Raw genomic sequence first — 14,992 nt, forward strand, 5'->3', positions numbered from 1 at the left:
CCGTCACTGTCTAGGCAGAGGCCAGCTCACTCGGACCTCTCTTTCCTGACGGAAGCCGAGGAGCCCCCCAGGGAAACGCACGCTCTCACCGACCGGCCGGGCGGGTCCAGGGGCACAGGAGCCCCCAGAGCTCAGGGTGCGCTTCCTCTCTCGGCTTCTGCTGGCCGTCCTCTGCCGGCCGGCTCCGCACCCTCTGCGCCCGGTGGGCCCGCCTCCCCCATGGGGCTGAGCCTGGGGCCCCAGGACCCCGCACAGGGGCACAGGCGTGGGTGGAGGACCAGAAGGAGGGATGCCTGGCCGTCCCTGGGGCTCCCCGGGTCCCACCACCAGGAGGGCAGAGGGCTCATGGGGCTGTCACACTGCAGTCCCGCTGCCCCCACCCCCTCACATGCTGCGATGACAAAGGGGCCCTACGAGGGGCCGGGCCCTACGAGGGGCTGGGCCCTGTGTCCCTCCCACGGAGTGCTGGGCTGGGGCTGCGTTCGCCCCCGGAGACCAGGCGTCCTGGGGCAGGGGGCAGGCAGTGGCCCCCCTCAGACTGTGGCCCGAGGAGAGGGCCCCGGTGCCCTGCCAGACCAGAGAGGTCCTTTGTACAAACACGGTGACGAAGGAAAACGACAGGAAGCCTGGATGACCTTAGAAATCATTTTCCTTTATTTTCTTAACATAGAATGGAACTCCGATTCCAAAGAGACATATATGAAGCGCAGACAGAAGCAGGGTCCTGGTGCGCACAGCAGAGACCAGGCAGGGAGTGGGGGTCCACCCCCTCCCCCTCCAGCATGACCCTCCACCCTCCGAGGCCCTGGCCGCGCTCCAGGCAGAAACCGAGAAGCTGGGGGTGAGAGGGGTCAGTCTCGTGGTCCAGGGAGTAGCCAGAGACATGCCTTGGCTGCCCAGCCTGGCCAAATCTCAATCTAGCTGTGGGACCTTGGGCCTCAGTTTCCTTATCCATTAAGTGGACTGGAAGTCCCTGCTCAGGAAGTGGGGGAGAGTGTGCACACGCCGTGATGGGTCGGTGACTGTCACGGGCTTCCTGCCTCTACATGTCTTAGTGTTGTCTCCATTTCTGCCACCACCGTGGCCGCGGGCACATGGGGGGACCCGCTCGGGCCCTGGTGGAATTGAACGGACTGTGCGGGCAGCTGCCCCCGAGACGGACCCTGTGCTCCGAGCTGCACCTGGGCTGCAGCCACAGCCCCTTCACCAGGCCAAGGCCAATTCTCCCTCCAGGTGAGTGAGGACAGAAGGCGGTGGCCTGGGTCACACGGGGAGCCTGTGCAGGTCACCCCGCTGCCCTCAGCACCTCCAGCCGGGACCTCAGCAGTAAGGGGGGCTTCCGATCCTCCTCCCACCTCAGAGTCATCCGGGGACTTGGGAACCCCCGGAGGATCCAGCAACAGCATCAGCCTCTGTGGGCTGAGCCACCTCACGGTCATCTGTCCCCAGACTTCGGGCCTCGGGTCACAAACTGTCCCTTAATAAGCACACTCCCGTGTGACAGGGGCGGGAGCGGGTGGAGAACCGAATAACGGTCAGGAGGACGCAGGGACAGGTGGGCCGGGCCAACTGGAACTCAGTGGGGAAACACGGGTACTCCTCCTTCGACCTCTGAGCGGCCCTTTGCTCGGCGGCGGCCGGCCCTGTCTGGCCAGGCCACTGCGGAAGGAGCTTCTGATGGCCAGACTGTCGCTCGCTGCTTTGAAACACGCATGCGTGCGTGTGTCCTCGTGTTCCCCAGACGCACAGCTGCCGCTGTGCCCCTGGAGGGAGAACGCAGCGCTGGTCCAGACCTCATCTCCCAGGACCCACGGTGCGTCCGCACTTACAGGATCCTACAGAGGGGCCTCGGGCCCACCGAGAGCTCTCCCTGTCCCTGCCACTGCACAGACATGGGCCACTGAGGCCCCGAGACAGGGACCACCCCAGGGTTCTGCAGCCCAGCCAGAGGAGGGCCCCAGAAGCAAGCCAGGCTGTGCAGATGAAGCTCGTCACCTCTTGCTCCTAACCCGGCCCCTCCTGGGGTCTCCTTCCCTCACAGCACCCTAGGGGGCAAAGTGCACGTTACAAGAAAGGGCCGCGCCCGAAGGCCCGGGACACTGACAGTGGAGCCCCCGGCACCCGCGGCGGGCGAGCTGGTGAGCTGCTTCGGGAAGAGGGGGTTTTCGGGCACACCTCCTGCCCCACTCTGAGGGGACAGCTTGGCAGAGCGGGTCCCTCTCTTTCACCTCCTCTGTGACTTCAAGGGAGTGGGCGGGTGGTACGTCTTGGGCTCCAGGAGGCCCCGAGGCCAGGAAACAGAGAAAGAGAAAGAAAGTGATAGCAACAGCCCCAAACCAGGCTTGGCCACGCGCGTCCCTCCGCACCTTGGACAAGGGACGGTGGCCAGCTTGTCAGAGTGTCTACAATACGGACTCCTCCCCTCCCCGCCCTCCGCCCGCCCCTGCCCCTGCCCCTGTCCCCCACGGGGGTGCCCAGGCCCGGCCCCCTCTATTTGGGCTTCATCTCCACCCTGGAGTTGATGTCGTCGCCGTCCAGGTCGTACTCCTCCACCTGGCCGCTGGTGCACACCTTGAGGCGGTCCGTGAGGTCGCTGCTGCGCGGGGCCAGGATGAAGTCGTAGATGAGCACGGCCAGGGCGGCCCCGATGAACGGCCCCACCCAGAAGACCTGGGGACGGAGCGGGTGTGCTCAGGGCGCGGCCGGCCCGGCCTCCGGGGCTCCCCCAAAAGTCCCCTCTCCTGGGACGTTCTCCCCGAGTCCCTGCCCCACCCGCCACCCTGCTGCAAGGGTTGTCTCCCACCGGTGTGTGGGGCAGAGGCGGGCAGAGCTGCCCCCCAGGCCCCCCACACCTGGCCCAAGCTAAGACTCCGGTAGCGGGCATCTCCTTCCCTCTGTGTGGCCCAGCTCGGGCACGCCGGGCGCGGTCAGACCCGCCCCTTCTCCAGGGGGCCGCCTGCCTGCCGCCACCTTTGGAAGGGTCTAGTACAGTGAAAGGCTGGCCTGGAGCAAACACCAAAGGCCAGAACAGCTAAATCCACGGAGCGCCCCTCCATGCTGCACTCAGCTCACAGGCGGCGAGGCCGTGTGCGCCCCCCGGCAGCCTGGGAGCAGGTAGGTGCCACCCGCCCCGACCCCTCGGCTCAGGACTCGGGCACGGAGAGGGCCCGCAGCCTGCGCACAGACACGCTCAGCCGGAAAGCGGTGGAGCCCGGAGTCCGCAGCCTCGCTCTCCACCGAGCTGCTGGTTGACTTGGGGTAGGTCTGAGCTGGGAGGGGTGCCCAGCCCATGCTGGTCCCAGCCAGTCCCCTGCAGCCCCTTGCTCACCGGTCCCACCGTCCTGCGTCCCTCAGCCCTGGCGGCCTCCCAGAGCCTCTGGGGCAGGAGGAGATTCGCAGGGTGGGGCTGGCCTTCCTCAGGCACCGCGGCCTCCTGCCCACCCACCCCCACAGGCAGCCCGTCAGCCCTTACCCAGTGGTCCGTGAAGTTGTGACTGATCACTGCGGAGCCGAAGGACCGGGCAGGGTTAATGCTGCAGCCAGTGTAGTCAATCTGTGTGGGGGGGGGGGGGGCACCGGGAGGGGGGACAGAGGGAGAGGAAGAGAGAGTGAGGCACAGGGAGGAGACAGCGAGGTGGCCGTCAGAATCACAAAGAGAGGAGCACATGGACCCGGAAAGACGGCCGGAAGGTCACCGTGCTCCCCTGTCGTGGGCAGGACCTGAACCCCCCACCCTGCCCCCACAGCCCCCGGCCCAAAGAGCCCGTTGTCCCCCATGGCATGAGCCCAGTCGGGGGACCCTTCCACTGCCCGCAACAAGGCGCCCCGAAGCCACTGCCCGGCCCCACCCTGTCCACCGCCCCCCTCCCCCGGGAAGGCCCCGCACTCACCGCCAGCAGGTGTCCCAGGGCCACAGAGAGGCCTATGGCGAGGGGTGCCGAGCCCCCCAGGTCCCGGCGCCTCCGGTCGGTGGTGGCCAGCACGCACAGCACCAGCTGCAGGGTGGCGATGATCTCGATGCCCAGGGCCTGGCCTGAGTTCACGCCAGAGGCCAGCTGTAGGGGACAGAGACAGTGGGGCTAGGTGAGCAGGGCAGGCGGGCACTGGGTCAGGGCCCCCAGCACCAAGGGCCAGACCCTTGGTGCCCTCAGAGCCCATCGCACCAGCCCCTGGCTGGGCCCGGAGGGACAGCTGGGGGTGGACATCAGGACACCTGTTGTCCCCTGTCACACCTGTTGAGGCAGCACCGGCTGAGCTCCTGGGACCCACCTAGACCTTGGATGCTCTGCCCAGAGGCCCGAGAGGCCTGGGGTGGGACTGGAGGTGGGAGTGTCCGCATCAGCTACATCCAGTCCAGGGCCGTGGGGACCGAGGCCAGAGATGAGGGGCAAGGCCCAGGCCTGGGAGGAGGTGGTCTGGGACACTCAGGGACAGTCACGGGAGAGGAGAAGGCCTGGCTGGAGACTGCTTTTTATCCCCAACGTCCGGAACATACTACCCCACCCCTGGCTGCATCTAAAACTCCCACAGCTGGGGAGGGTCCTCCTCAGTCCACCGGCCCAGCGCCCTCCGCCCCACGCCCCTCCGTGCCTGTATCCTTTGCTGCCCCACCCGGGGTCTGCTTCCCCACCTCTGCCTGCCCATCCCCGGGTCCCGTGTCTCTCTGCCGTATCTTCTGGGCCAGGGCCCTCCCTGTCTGTGCCCTCCCTCCCCTCCTGGCCCAGCCCTCTCCCTCTGGCCACACAGCCCCCCCCCCCCCCCCCGTCTGGCTGTCACTCGCTCCTGGGCCGCTTTTAGTAACATGACTCACGGAAAAGGAAGGGGACGGGAGCTGCTGTGAAGTCACCAGGGCCTTCCCCCCGTAGAGGCACCAAGGAGACCCCTCCCCCCCAGCAAGCCCCTGCTCCGCCCCACGAGGGGGGCTCAGGGGCCAGGTGCGCCCTCCCAGCGGAGCCGGCCACACCAGCACAGGCCCACTCCCGGAGAGCCCCGGGCGGGGCCCCCTCGGCTGCCTGCTCCGGGGCAGGTGTGTCCAAACGGTGGAAACTTGAAGTCTCATCCTGAGGGTAGGAGGGTGACCCCAAGGCAGTTGGGCATTTTGCACAGTCCTAGGTGGGGGGCACTCCTCCACCCTCCAGAAGTTTTCTGTCTCACGCTGAGGACAGCTTACACGAACAATTCCCTTCCCGCCTTTGTCTGCAGCCCTGGGTCACAGGGAAAGTGACTCAGACCCCTGCGCCCTCGGCTCAGCCAGCCCTCCGGACAATGCCCACTGTCCTTCCCCCCACCCCAAGGTGCTCAGGTCCCAACTCGCTGACTCACGGGCACCAGGACCGTAGCCTTGCCTTCTCTGGTCCTCAGTTTCCACGAGTATAAAATAGATCGAAGGCAATGGGGCTGTCTCTGGGCATTTGGAAAGTGGTGCGGGGGCAGGAGGGATCAGAAAAGCTGTAGCTATGTTCTGGTCCTTTTTCCTCTTACCCCCAGGGTTGGGGGACAGGCAGGGGCGGGGGGGTACCCTGATGCGCAGAGGAGTGGAGGTAGGGGCGGGGCCTGCCGGGTGCCAGGTGCTGAGCCGGGCTCCGTGGATGCAGGGCTGGTAAGGCCAGCCAGCGGCTGCTTGTACTGATGCCCATCACGTGCACACCTGCCCCAGCCTCAGTGTCTGAGCACTTGGGAAGCTTGGGCTCCTCCCCGCCTTGCCTCTGCTCCCCAGGGCCAGCCTAATTGCTAGCTGGCGGGGGTCCTGAAACCAGCCCTTCCACGCCGATTAATGGACCCATCGCTCTAAGTGGCTCCTGGCCTCGTGCTCCCCCACCGCACCCAACTGTCTCACAAATGTGGCCTGGATGAGCTCATCTCCCCCCACCCCATTCTTACAGGTCTCTGCATCCCGGCTCCTGCTCCCCCCAAGTGAGCAGGGGCGGAGGGCTGGGGCTGGTGCCACGCCCATGCTCTGGCTCCACAGGAATGGGCCACCTGCCTCGGGATTTCTAGGATGTCCCTTCCTGACTGCCCAGAACCACATGGGTTGGTAACCTCCTTCTTCCAAAGCCCATTGCTGCTGCCGCCACCAGGAAGCCTCCCCTGATTGCTTCACCGTCTGCTGATGACCTCTCCTTTGACTGCCGATGCACTTGTGTTACTCACATCTGGGAAAACGTGATAATTCAGAGTCGGAAGGGGTAGTTAAAGGTCTGTGGAAACTTGATGTCCAGGAAAGAGCAGGTAAAAATTCAAAAAAATATGTTACTACTTACAACCCATTAGACTTGAATCCCAGTTGTGGTCACTTGTTTTTGGAAAAAAAAAATATACTTTTGCTCCTCCCCAGGTAGTGTTGCCACCCAGCCCAGGTCTGATACCTCACCAGTTGAGGCCGCCCAAAAAAAAATAACCATCAGTTTTTCGACGGCAAGTATAAACAACGGAACAATGCACACATTTAGTCCGAAGCAGCTGACAGACGCCCGCGTACCGAGCCCGCGGACACCAGCCCTCCAGGTGCACTCGGACCCCGCAAGCTCCAAGGAGCCTTCCCAGGCCCCGGCTGCAATTAGCCTCTGCCACGACACCCCGCCCCCGTGCCCCCACTGAACTGTCGAAGGTCGTGTAGAGAAGCAGTCCCGCTGCCTGCTACGGGGTGCTCCACCCGCCTGGCCCGAGAGCCCCGCGAGGACGTCCCACCTCCCCACACAGGCCTTGCGGGAGACACTCGCCCTGCGGTAACGGGAGTGGCGGAGGATGCCGATTACGTCGAACTTGCTCTCTCTCTGGGGGGGTGGGGGGGCCCAGGAAAGCTTCTGGGCCCAGGGCGGTGTGTTTATTTGCCTTCTAGCCGGGGACCACAGGGCAGTCACTCGTCTCTGTGGTCCTTGCAGGGCAGCAGGTGCAAGGGCTCTGTGAGGAGCTAGAGGGAGACCGAGGCTCGGGGGCGAGAGAGCAAAGGCCAAGGCGCCAAGGCCAAGGCTCTGGCTACCCGCAGGCCCAGCCAAGGGACCTGGCCGTTCCCAGCCGGGACCAGGGAGCTGGCAGAAGATGGGGCTTCAGCTGCCAGGGTACCCTGGCTCCGGAGTGGCACGGGGCTGGCCTCTCCAGGCGAAACACTTTAAACCCTCTCTGCTGCCCTGGGCAGGCCCACCAAGGTTCCTTCCAAGTCCCGGGGCCCCCTCCTTGGCCTGGGCACCCTGGGCCCCACCCTTGGGGGCCTCCAGAGCCAGGCCTGCCTGAGACTTGGGCATTTCTCTTGAAGAACAGGGGATGGGAGGCAGTGAGGCCTGCCCCGCCCCACCTAGCCCCCCGCCAACTGCCTCCAAGACTCAGCACTCACAGTGGGGGCACCTCAGAGGGCCCCTGCGTCACCCCTCCATGGGCATTCAGGTGCTCCCGGGCCCCTGGGTGCCCACAATTCTGTGCCCCTCTGTGAGTCTGCGTGGATCCGTGTCTGCAGTATCGGTGACCGTGCATACCCAGGGGTGACTTGATCTCCTTTTCCTTTTTTTCAGACATCAAGAGATTTACTACCCAATACATAAACAACAAGTCTATCCAAAGGCTAGAAAAATTCTTAACCTTTGTGCACCAGAAAATATAGCCTAAAAGTCGATGCAAAAATCGACAGAATTTCAAGAACACGGATGAGCCACAGCCAGAGCGGGAATGTAACAACCCTCTCCTGGAAACTGATGGAATCAAGCATCCTAAAGATAAAATGCACGACTGGGAAGGATTTGAATCACATAATTAAGAAGTTGGTTTCAGGAACATATGTAGAACCCCGCACCCCCTAAATTGAGAGGGTACACTCTTTCTCAGCCCGTGCGGGACCCTCAGACACACCAGCTCGGTCCCTGCTGACTCGGAGAACCCCGGCCACCAGGGTCCTGGCTCTCAGGGGCTCTGCGGGCTGGGGGCAGTCTCCTCTGTGCAGCCTGTGGCCCTGGACGGCCATGCTGCGTGTCTGCTGGCACTTCCGAGGGTGTCGCCCTGGGTGTCCCTAGGTGTGGTGCACCTGTTCGAAGGTGCCCCTGCAGGCTGGGCAGCGGGGAAGAGACGGGAAGGAGGCCCCCTGAGTGAGAGGGGGCAGGTCTCAAAAGGCCGTTTATTTGCTCCCAGAAGCCATTTCACCTTCCTGACAAGAAACAATACACAAAGCAATGGCTTCCGCCTGCCTCCCTCCCTCCTTTCCTTGCTCCCAGGCAGCCCCCGCCCCGCTGCCAGGGGGAGGAAGAGGCTTCGCTGAGGGGCTCCCAGGGCCTGGGTGGAAGCACCCAGACTTGAGGGTGGCCCATGCCCACCTGTGTGTGCCCCCCCCATGCGTGCGTGTGAGTGTGTGCTGGTGCAGCTTAAGCATGTCCGCTTGGGAAGATGGGGGCCTTGGCTCTGACCCCAGCCCAGAGAGTTTCCAGGATTCCTCCCTTCCGGATGCGGACCCTGCCTCCCAGGCCCGCGGCCATCCTCCCGGCCAGCCTCCAGAAACCCCGGCCCAGGCTCCCCGCCCAGCCCCCCGGGCCGCCTGAACCGCTGGGTTCCACAGGGCACCCGGCCTGCTGCCGGACCTCCGCCCACCGCCCTGCTGCGCCGTGCACGGCCACGTGACCCAGCGCAGCCAGCTGCCACACAGATGCTCCTTGCACACCCCTCAGGACTGCGAGCTCGCTGGCTCAGAGGCAGCCTTTCCCCAGTTCAAACACACCCTCCCTTACACCGAGCAGACGGTTGTCCTGATGGTGGACCTCAGGCACTCAAAGGAGCTGCTCCTGTTCCAGCCTCTTCCCCATCCTTGGAGTTGGGGTTTTCAGCCTCGGGGTGTGCTCGCCCTACTGGGCAGCACTGAGGGCAAGGGGTCCCTATGGTCCCTGGGGGGAGGCCCTGGCCGGGAGGCCCTGGCCAGGACAGCGTGCTCCTGCCCACAGCTGCAGGTGTAGGGGCTCCACCCCAGACAGGGGTTCTTCCCGAGGGCGGGCGCCACGACTCTCCTGCCCCCCGGGGGGCTCTGCCTGTCAGGACGGAGGGCTTCCTGTGCCCCCAGGGGAGGACTCCTCAGCCAGTCCCCAAGAAGCAGGCAGGGGGTTCTCTGAGCCGCCTGGGGAAGAGCTCCGCTGGGCGGGTCCCGAAGGAACGCCCGCTGGGTGGGGCCCTCGAGAAAGCGGGAGCACCGTTGGGGCTGAGCTCAGGTCAGGGAGGCCTGCAGGACCTATTGGCTCCAGGGGGGTGGTCTGTGGCCTGGGTGAGCCCCCTCAGACCCAGCGCCCCTCTCGGAGCGGCACCCCTTTGCATGGGGCTTTCCCACGGCGAGCCCTGGGGAGGGCCCACGGGGCGGGGGGGTGGCACCGAGGGGCCAGCGGGCTGCTCCAACAGGGTAAACAGCCTCCCAAGTTTCCGCGGTGAGGGAGTCTCCACCGCAAAGGTCCTGCCGCTCTCCCCCTCATCTGGCTCGGGCTGGAACCCGTAATTACACATCTCGGCGGCGGCACCGCCACCAGCCCCGGCCCCTCCCGGGGCAGGCCCGGCTGGACAGCGCCCTTGGAGAATTCTGGCCTCCCCGCCCCCAGCCCACCGCCAACTCTGGAGGAGGCAGGAGTGGTCCCCGACCCTGGAAGACGTGCTGGCACCAGGGCCTCCCACTCTGTGGCTGGGGAAACTGAAGCCCGGGAAACCAGGAAAGGGGCAAGTTTGGGGCTAAGGTGCAGCAGGATCAGCGAGACTGAGAGACCACCCAAGAGGGCAGGCTTGCTCTCTGCCTGAGCCGCCCAAGGGGCCAGATTCATAGGCTCTGGGGTGGCCAGGCGTCCAGTCTCCTGTAGGACTCAGTCAGACCCGGACCTGGACCCCGAGCCCTCCCCATCCTCCAGGACCCCAACCTCCCACCAGGACCCCAGTCTGGTCCGTGACCTCCCACTGACCCCTAGCCTATGCCTGAAAGCCCTCCCCTAGAGGGGTCCCCGCATTTGAGCTCCTGTGGCACCTCCTCCCTGAAGCTTTCCTGGCCATCCCCTCCCCTGAACGTCAGAAGTTCCCCGGCCACCCCGACTCCCCTTATCGCACCTGCCTGCTGCCTCTTATCCCCGGCAGCTGTGCTGGGGCTTATCTCGCCCAGACCTCGGGCTTCCCCCCGGGCAGGAACCGCTGGCTCAGCGGCAGGAAGCCTGCGGCCGTCCTGGCCCTACACGCAGGGATCCTGGGTGAGAGAGCCGAAGAGGGGAAGAATCACAGGAGCGGGGACCAGCCGGGACTCCTGAGTTCACAGACGAGCACGTTCCACACCGCAGAGCCCAGCCACGCCCTGCCATGTCCCCATTTCACAGACGGGAACTAGGGCCTTACAGGCACGGTCACTTGCACAAAGCCACACAGGGCATCAGTGGCTGAGCCCCGGCAGGAGCAAGCTGGAGCACCGGCCCTGCCCCTGAGCCTCTCACCTTGACCGAAACTGGGTTCTGGCTCTTAGAACCAGCCAGGGAGCCTGCGGGCTGGTCGGAGGCCCGTGACCCCTCCAGGGCGTGCCCTGGGCCCTGACTCAGTGAGGAGAAAGTTCTCCCCGCCACGGCCCCAGGGGACACCCCTTGACTCACCCAACCACTTCCTGCCACTTCTTTCCCTATTTTCCTTGGAAATCTCCATGCCAACGATGGGCTCCACGCAGGCTCAGTGCAGGGTGGGGCCCAGGGCCCCAGGGGGGCCTCCCCGGGGCCTGGAGGAAAGAGTAAGGCACCCGCTGGGTACCCCTGTCTCTGTCTCTTTTGAGGCATTGAGGGTCCAGTGTCTGACAGGACCCCTTGTGGGTGGGGGACCCCTTCTCTGTTTCTGGACCCGGGACTGGTGCTCCGGGACCCAAACTCCCACCACGTGAGTGGGGCAGTGCCTGGGCCCCCGCCACAAGGCTTGGCTCACCCAAGCTCAGCACAGCCCCCCTGGGGCCTCTTAGCCAACCCCCTTGGGGAGGGTGACAAACTCGAACCCACAAGGTGAGCTTGCTGGAAATATGGGCGTGGCCAAGAGCTACCAAGACACCTAGGTCCCCTCGAGGGACCTCAGGGTCCTCAGATCCAAGGAAACCAGGACCTGCCCCCCAGCCCAGGGCTGGCCCCCCAACTAAGCTGCTCCTCTCTCCTCCCCGTCTGCACCCTACCCGGCACAGGTATTGAGGTGACCCCGGACAAGGGAGGCAGGGAGGGGAAGAGACAGGGCGTGGCCAGGTCTGCCTGTGCTGGGAGGCCCCTGTTGGAGAGTCGGCCAGCAGAGGCCTGGCCTGCCTGTCCCGGAGAGGGGGGATCGAGAGCAAGGGGGGCCCAGGGAGCTGCGGAGTCATAGCTCCTCCCCTCTGAGGACCCTCTCCCCAGCCCGACATGCCCCGCTGGGCTCCGACGTGAACCTGACCTTACCCAGAAGGGCACTCCCTGAGGTCGCCCGGCTGTGCCCCCGCTGGAGAGACTGAGGCCTGGAGGGACCAGGCTGTTACGGCCACCGCGGCCAAGTCTTCCCGGACTAAAGTCTAAACTCCAGCCCGCGGGGCTAATCTTTAATCTCGGGCTGAGTGGCGGTTGACTCTCCAGAGGGCTGGGTGAGGTGTCACTGTGACACAAGAAGTGCTAATCCCCCCATGGCAGGGCCACACCAGCTGCCCTCTGCGCGGGTCCTCCGGAGCCAGGGTCTGGACTTTGCCTGGGAAGCTCCTCTGCTGTCCCCACGCCCGCCTGCCCTGCCCAGGGCCCCGCCAGCCTCCTCGCTCCAGATCCGACTCCTCCTCTCTGCTCCGCGGCCCCTCTCCCTCCCGGGCGGGCAGCCCCCCCTCAGGTGCTCCACAACATCCTTCAAGCCTTCTTCAGCCTCCCAGGCCAAACCTCCCCCTGCTGCGTGCGGCCCGAGCCAGGTCTGAGTGTGCACTTGGCTCTGGGTCTGGAAAAGCCCAGGTCTGTGACTGCAGGCAGCGGCAGCCAACAGCCAATTAGCTGTGCTAAGCGGCCCACGAGGAATTCTTTTCAGCAGCTGCCACCCAGTTGCCAACATCTGCTTGTCATTAGTGCCCCCGGCCCAGGCCCCACTCAAGCCAGGAGGGGGTAACAGGCGGGGACCCCCTCGTCCCATACGGGCTCACACTGCAGCGCGAACATGCTCGCAAACACACTTGCAGAAACAGATACCCCCACCGGAGCGCACGGGATGCACAAACTCAAGCCCCACGCTGGCGTCCACATGTGCCGTCCATTCACACACACAGACACACGGGTCCCACCCCCCAGTGCCCAGCGACAGTGAGTGGAGCCCAGACCGGGGAGCGGGGTGGGGGCAGCGAGACGCCCCACCCTGGCCCTCACTGTAATCCAGGAAAACCACCTGCCAGCAGCCCGGGAACCTGTCTGATTCCTGGGGCCCGAGCAGCGGGAGGAGATGTTTCCTTGAAGGTAGTTTGTTTGGGGACCTGTGTGAATGCAGGGGCTCCCTGGAGGTCAGCGGGGGGCCCCGTGGGAATCCTGCCCCCACACTTGCAGACCCGCCTGCCGGGCACCTGGTTCAAGGGCTGGGGCGAGGGGCAGAGCTTCCCCGGGGTCTGGGGGGCCGCAGGAGGAGCGAGCTGACCCCACAGGCAGGGCTGGGGGCGGGGGCGTGACCTGCAGGTGAGAGGTGAGGAACTGCTGGCCCATAATAGACGCCCTCAGCGGGCACGGGCGAGACTGTTACTCTCGGGGTCCCAGCTTCCCACAGTGCGGGGCAGAACAGACTCGGGGGCAGAAAACAGACCCTGGGGCTGCGCGTGGAGCTGAGTCCCAGCCCCCTCAGGAAGACGTCCAGCGACCTCTCGTCCCCGCTCTTCCTCAGTGTCCCCATCTGCACCGTGGGCGCAGGACAGGACAGGTGCCATCTCCGCGCACCCTACTCACCCCGTTGCGCCCCAGCGAGTTGTCGGGCAGGGAGGAGGTGATGCCCGAGAGGATGGCGGTGGCGACGATGGCCCCCACGCACTGGGCGACCATGTACATGATGGCCCGGAAGACGCTGATCTGGCAGCTGAGCAGCAGCCCCAGGGTGACGGCCGGGTTGAGGTGGGCGCCGCTGATGTGGCCCACGCTCTGGGCCAGCGTGGCGATGCTCAGCCCGAAGGCCAGGGACACCTTCACGTTGTCCTGGGTCCCACCTGACGTCTGGTTGTTCTTCACCGGGTAATTGAAGCCCAGGGCAGAGCCGATGCTGATGCAGATGAAGATGATCATGGCCAGGAACTCGGCCACCACTGCCCTCCAGAAGAGCTTCTTCTTGAATTCGCTAGCCATGCTGGCAGGGGGGGCTTGGCTTGCGACCGCTGCCTGGCGCTTGACTCCCTCTGAGAGCTGAGCCGCGGCAGCCGGGGCAGGGCCTATTTATAGGGCCCCCGGGGGGAGGAGGGGAGGGGGAGCACAAAGGGAGGAAGGCCTCTCCTTGCTGCCGGCCCGCCCCACACCGCACGGGCCTCCTCTCAGCGATGGATGCAGACACAGCTCCGCTGTTGGCCTGCCAACTTTTTCCCTCCCTCCTCTGCCCCCTCCCTCCCTCCCTCCCTCCACCCACAGCCCTGCCCAGCTCGAGGAGGCAGGCAGAAGGCCGCCACGGCTCTAATAGGCTTTGGGAAATTCCTCCAAGCCGGCCCCTCTCCGGGGGCCGGAGAGATCCGGGTGTCCCTGCCCTGCATGCAACACTTAGGGGGTCCCCAAGGGCAGAGCCAGGCACTCCGGAAGGGGTGGAGTGGGGTGGGCAGGCTGGGCTTGGCGGACGGACATTGGCCTCCCTGGAGGCGGGCACCAAGACTCTGCTGGCCTGGCACCCCCGTCCCACCCAGCGAGGTTGGCCTGGAGTCCGTGGGTCCGGGGATCTGGAGGGGCCTCCTGTGCCCAAGTCCAAGCCTGGCCACTGGATGTCACTTCAGGGGTGTCCCAGAGCACCCTTGCACACCGGCCAGGCCTCAGCCGATGGGGGAATGGGGGCATCCGGAGTCTCAGAGAGCTTGTCTGTGGACCACCCTCTGCTCTGCGGCCGAGGGCAGGCCCGGGCGAGGTGGGGCTTCTGGGAAGCCCCCGCTCTGGGCAGCCTCAAGCTTCTGGAGCAACTGGAATCAGTTCGGGGGCCGGTGGGAAAAGACAAGGGCAGTGGAGGTCTTTCTCCTCAAAGGCGGTCAGGCTGGTGGAACCGCTGGGGAGACAGAGGGCACGACAGCCCGACCTAGAGGCCGGACGGCCAGACGGAGCGGGAGAGAGAAAGGGAGGACAGACACAGGACAGACCGGAGGGAGGGGAACGGGGAGAGGACACAGAGCGGCAGAGAGAGGAGGGCCAACCGAGGAGGAGGGAGGTAGAGTCGTCACAAAAATGCATGTGGCAGAGACTGGCCCCCAGGGCAGAGACGGTGACACAGGCCAGCGCCGAGAAAGAGGGGTGAAGCGCACGCACAGAGGGCGGGACCCGCTGAGAGAGGGGACACCCGGCGGGGCCCGGAGCCACAAGTGAAGAGGGGAAGGTGGGTGAGCAGCAGGGAGGTGGGGGAGGAACCAGGCCAGCTCCCACCCACCCCGCCCCCAGCACGGGAGGGAGGAAGGGACGCAGACCTTGCCGTCCTGCGCTTCCCCCAGCAGAGGCCTAGCGGCAGCCGGTGAACCAAGCAGAAAACTGGATTCCCAGCCCCCGAGGCTGGTGGGGAACCCAGGGCCCCGTCCACCCTCCTGTTAGTGTGTGGAAGGAGCAACCAGGCGGAGCCTGAGCCGGGGAGGGGCAGGGGGCGCCCAGGGGAGAGGGGCCCTCCCCAGGTCTCTCCGCCCGCCTCCTGCCTGCCCCACAACAACCCGACATGTGAGTGTCGGCTTCTCCCCATGTCACACGCGGGAAACTGAGGCCCAGAGAGGGGAAGGGCTCCTCTGAGTCGTGTCTGCGCCGGGAGCAGGGCAGAGATCAGCATGTGGGTCTCGAACCTCCCCACCAGGCCCCTGGCCCTGACCACGCTCTGCCCAGCCACAGCACACACCAGG

The 14,992-nt window shown here is 65.4% G+C and overlaps 1 protein-coding gene across 1 annotated transcript; it reads right to left on the reverse strand.

Annotated features, from left to right (window-relative positions):
• Nucleotides 1-631: 631 nt before the first annotated feature.
• AQP1 (aquaporin 1 (Colton blood group)) lies at nucleotides 632-13,348 on the reverse strand. Its single transcript, XM_045828442.1, has 4 exons — nucleotides 12,882-13,348; nucleotides 3,891-4,055; nucleotides 3,473-3,553; nucleotides 632-2,670 (listed from the first exon to the last, which is right to left on the reverse strand). Exons 1-4 carry the CDS (start codon nucleotides 13,269-13,271, stop codon nucleotides 2,491-2,493), a joined length of 816 nt encoding a protein of 271 aa, XP_045684398.1. The 5' UTR covers nucleotides 13,272-13,348; the 3' UTR covers nucleotides 632-2,490.
• Between the last annotated feature and the right edge of the window lie 1,644 nt (nucleotides 13,349-14,992).

This window comes from Phyllostomus hastatus, unplaced genomic scaffold (assembly GCF_019186645.2).
Source record: "Phyllostomus hastatus isolate PE091 unplaced genomic scaffold, TTU_PhHast_1.1 phas_scaffold_78, whole genome shotgun sequence".
In the NCBI taxonomy this organism is placed as follows: domain Eukaryota; kingdom Metazoa; phylum Chordata; class Mammalia; order Chiroptera; family Phyllostomidae; genus Phyllostomus; species Phyllostomus hastatus.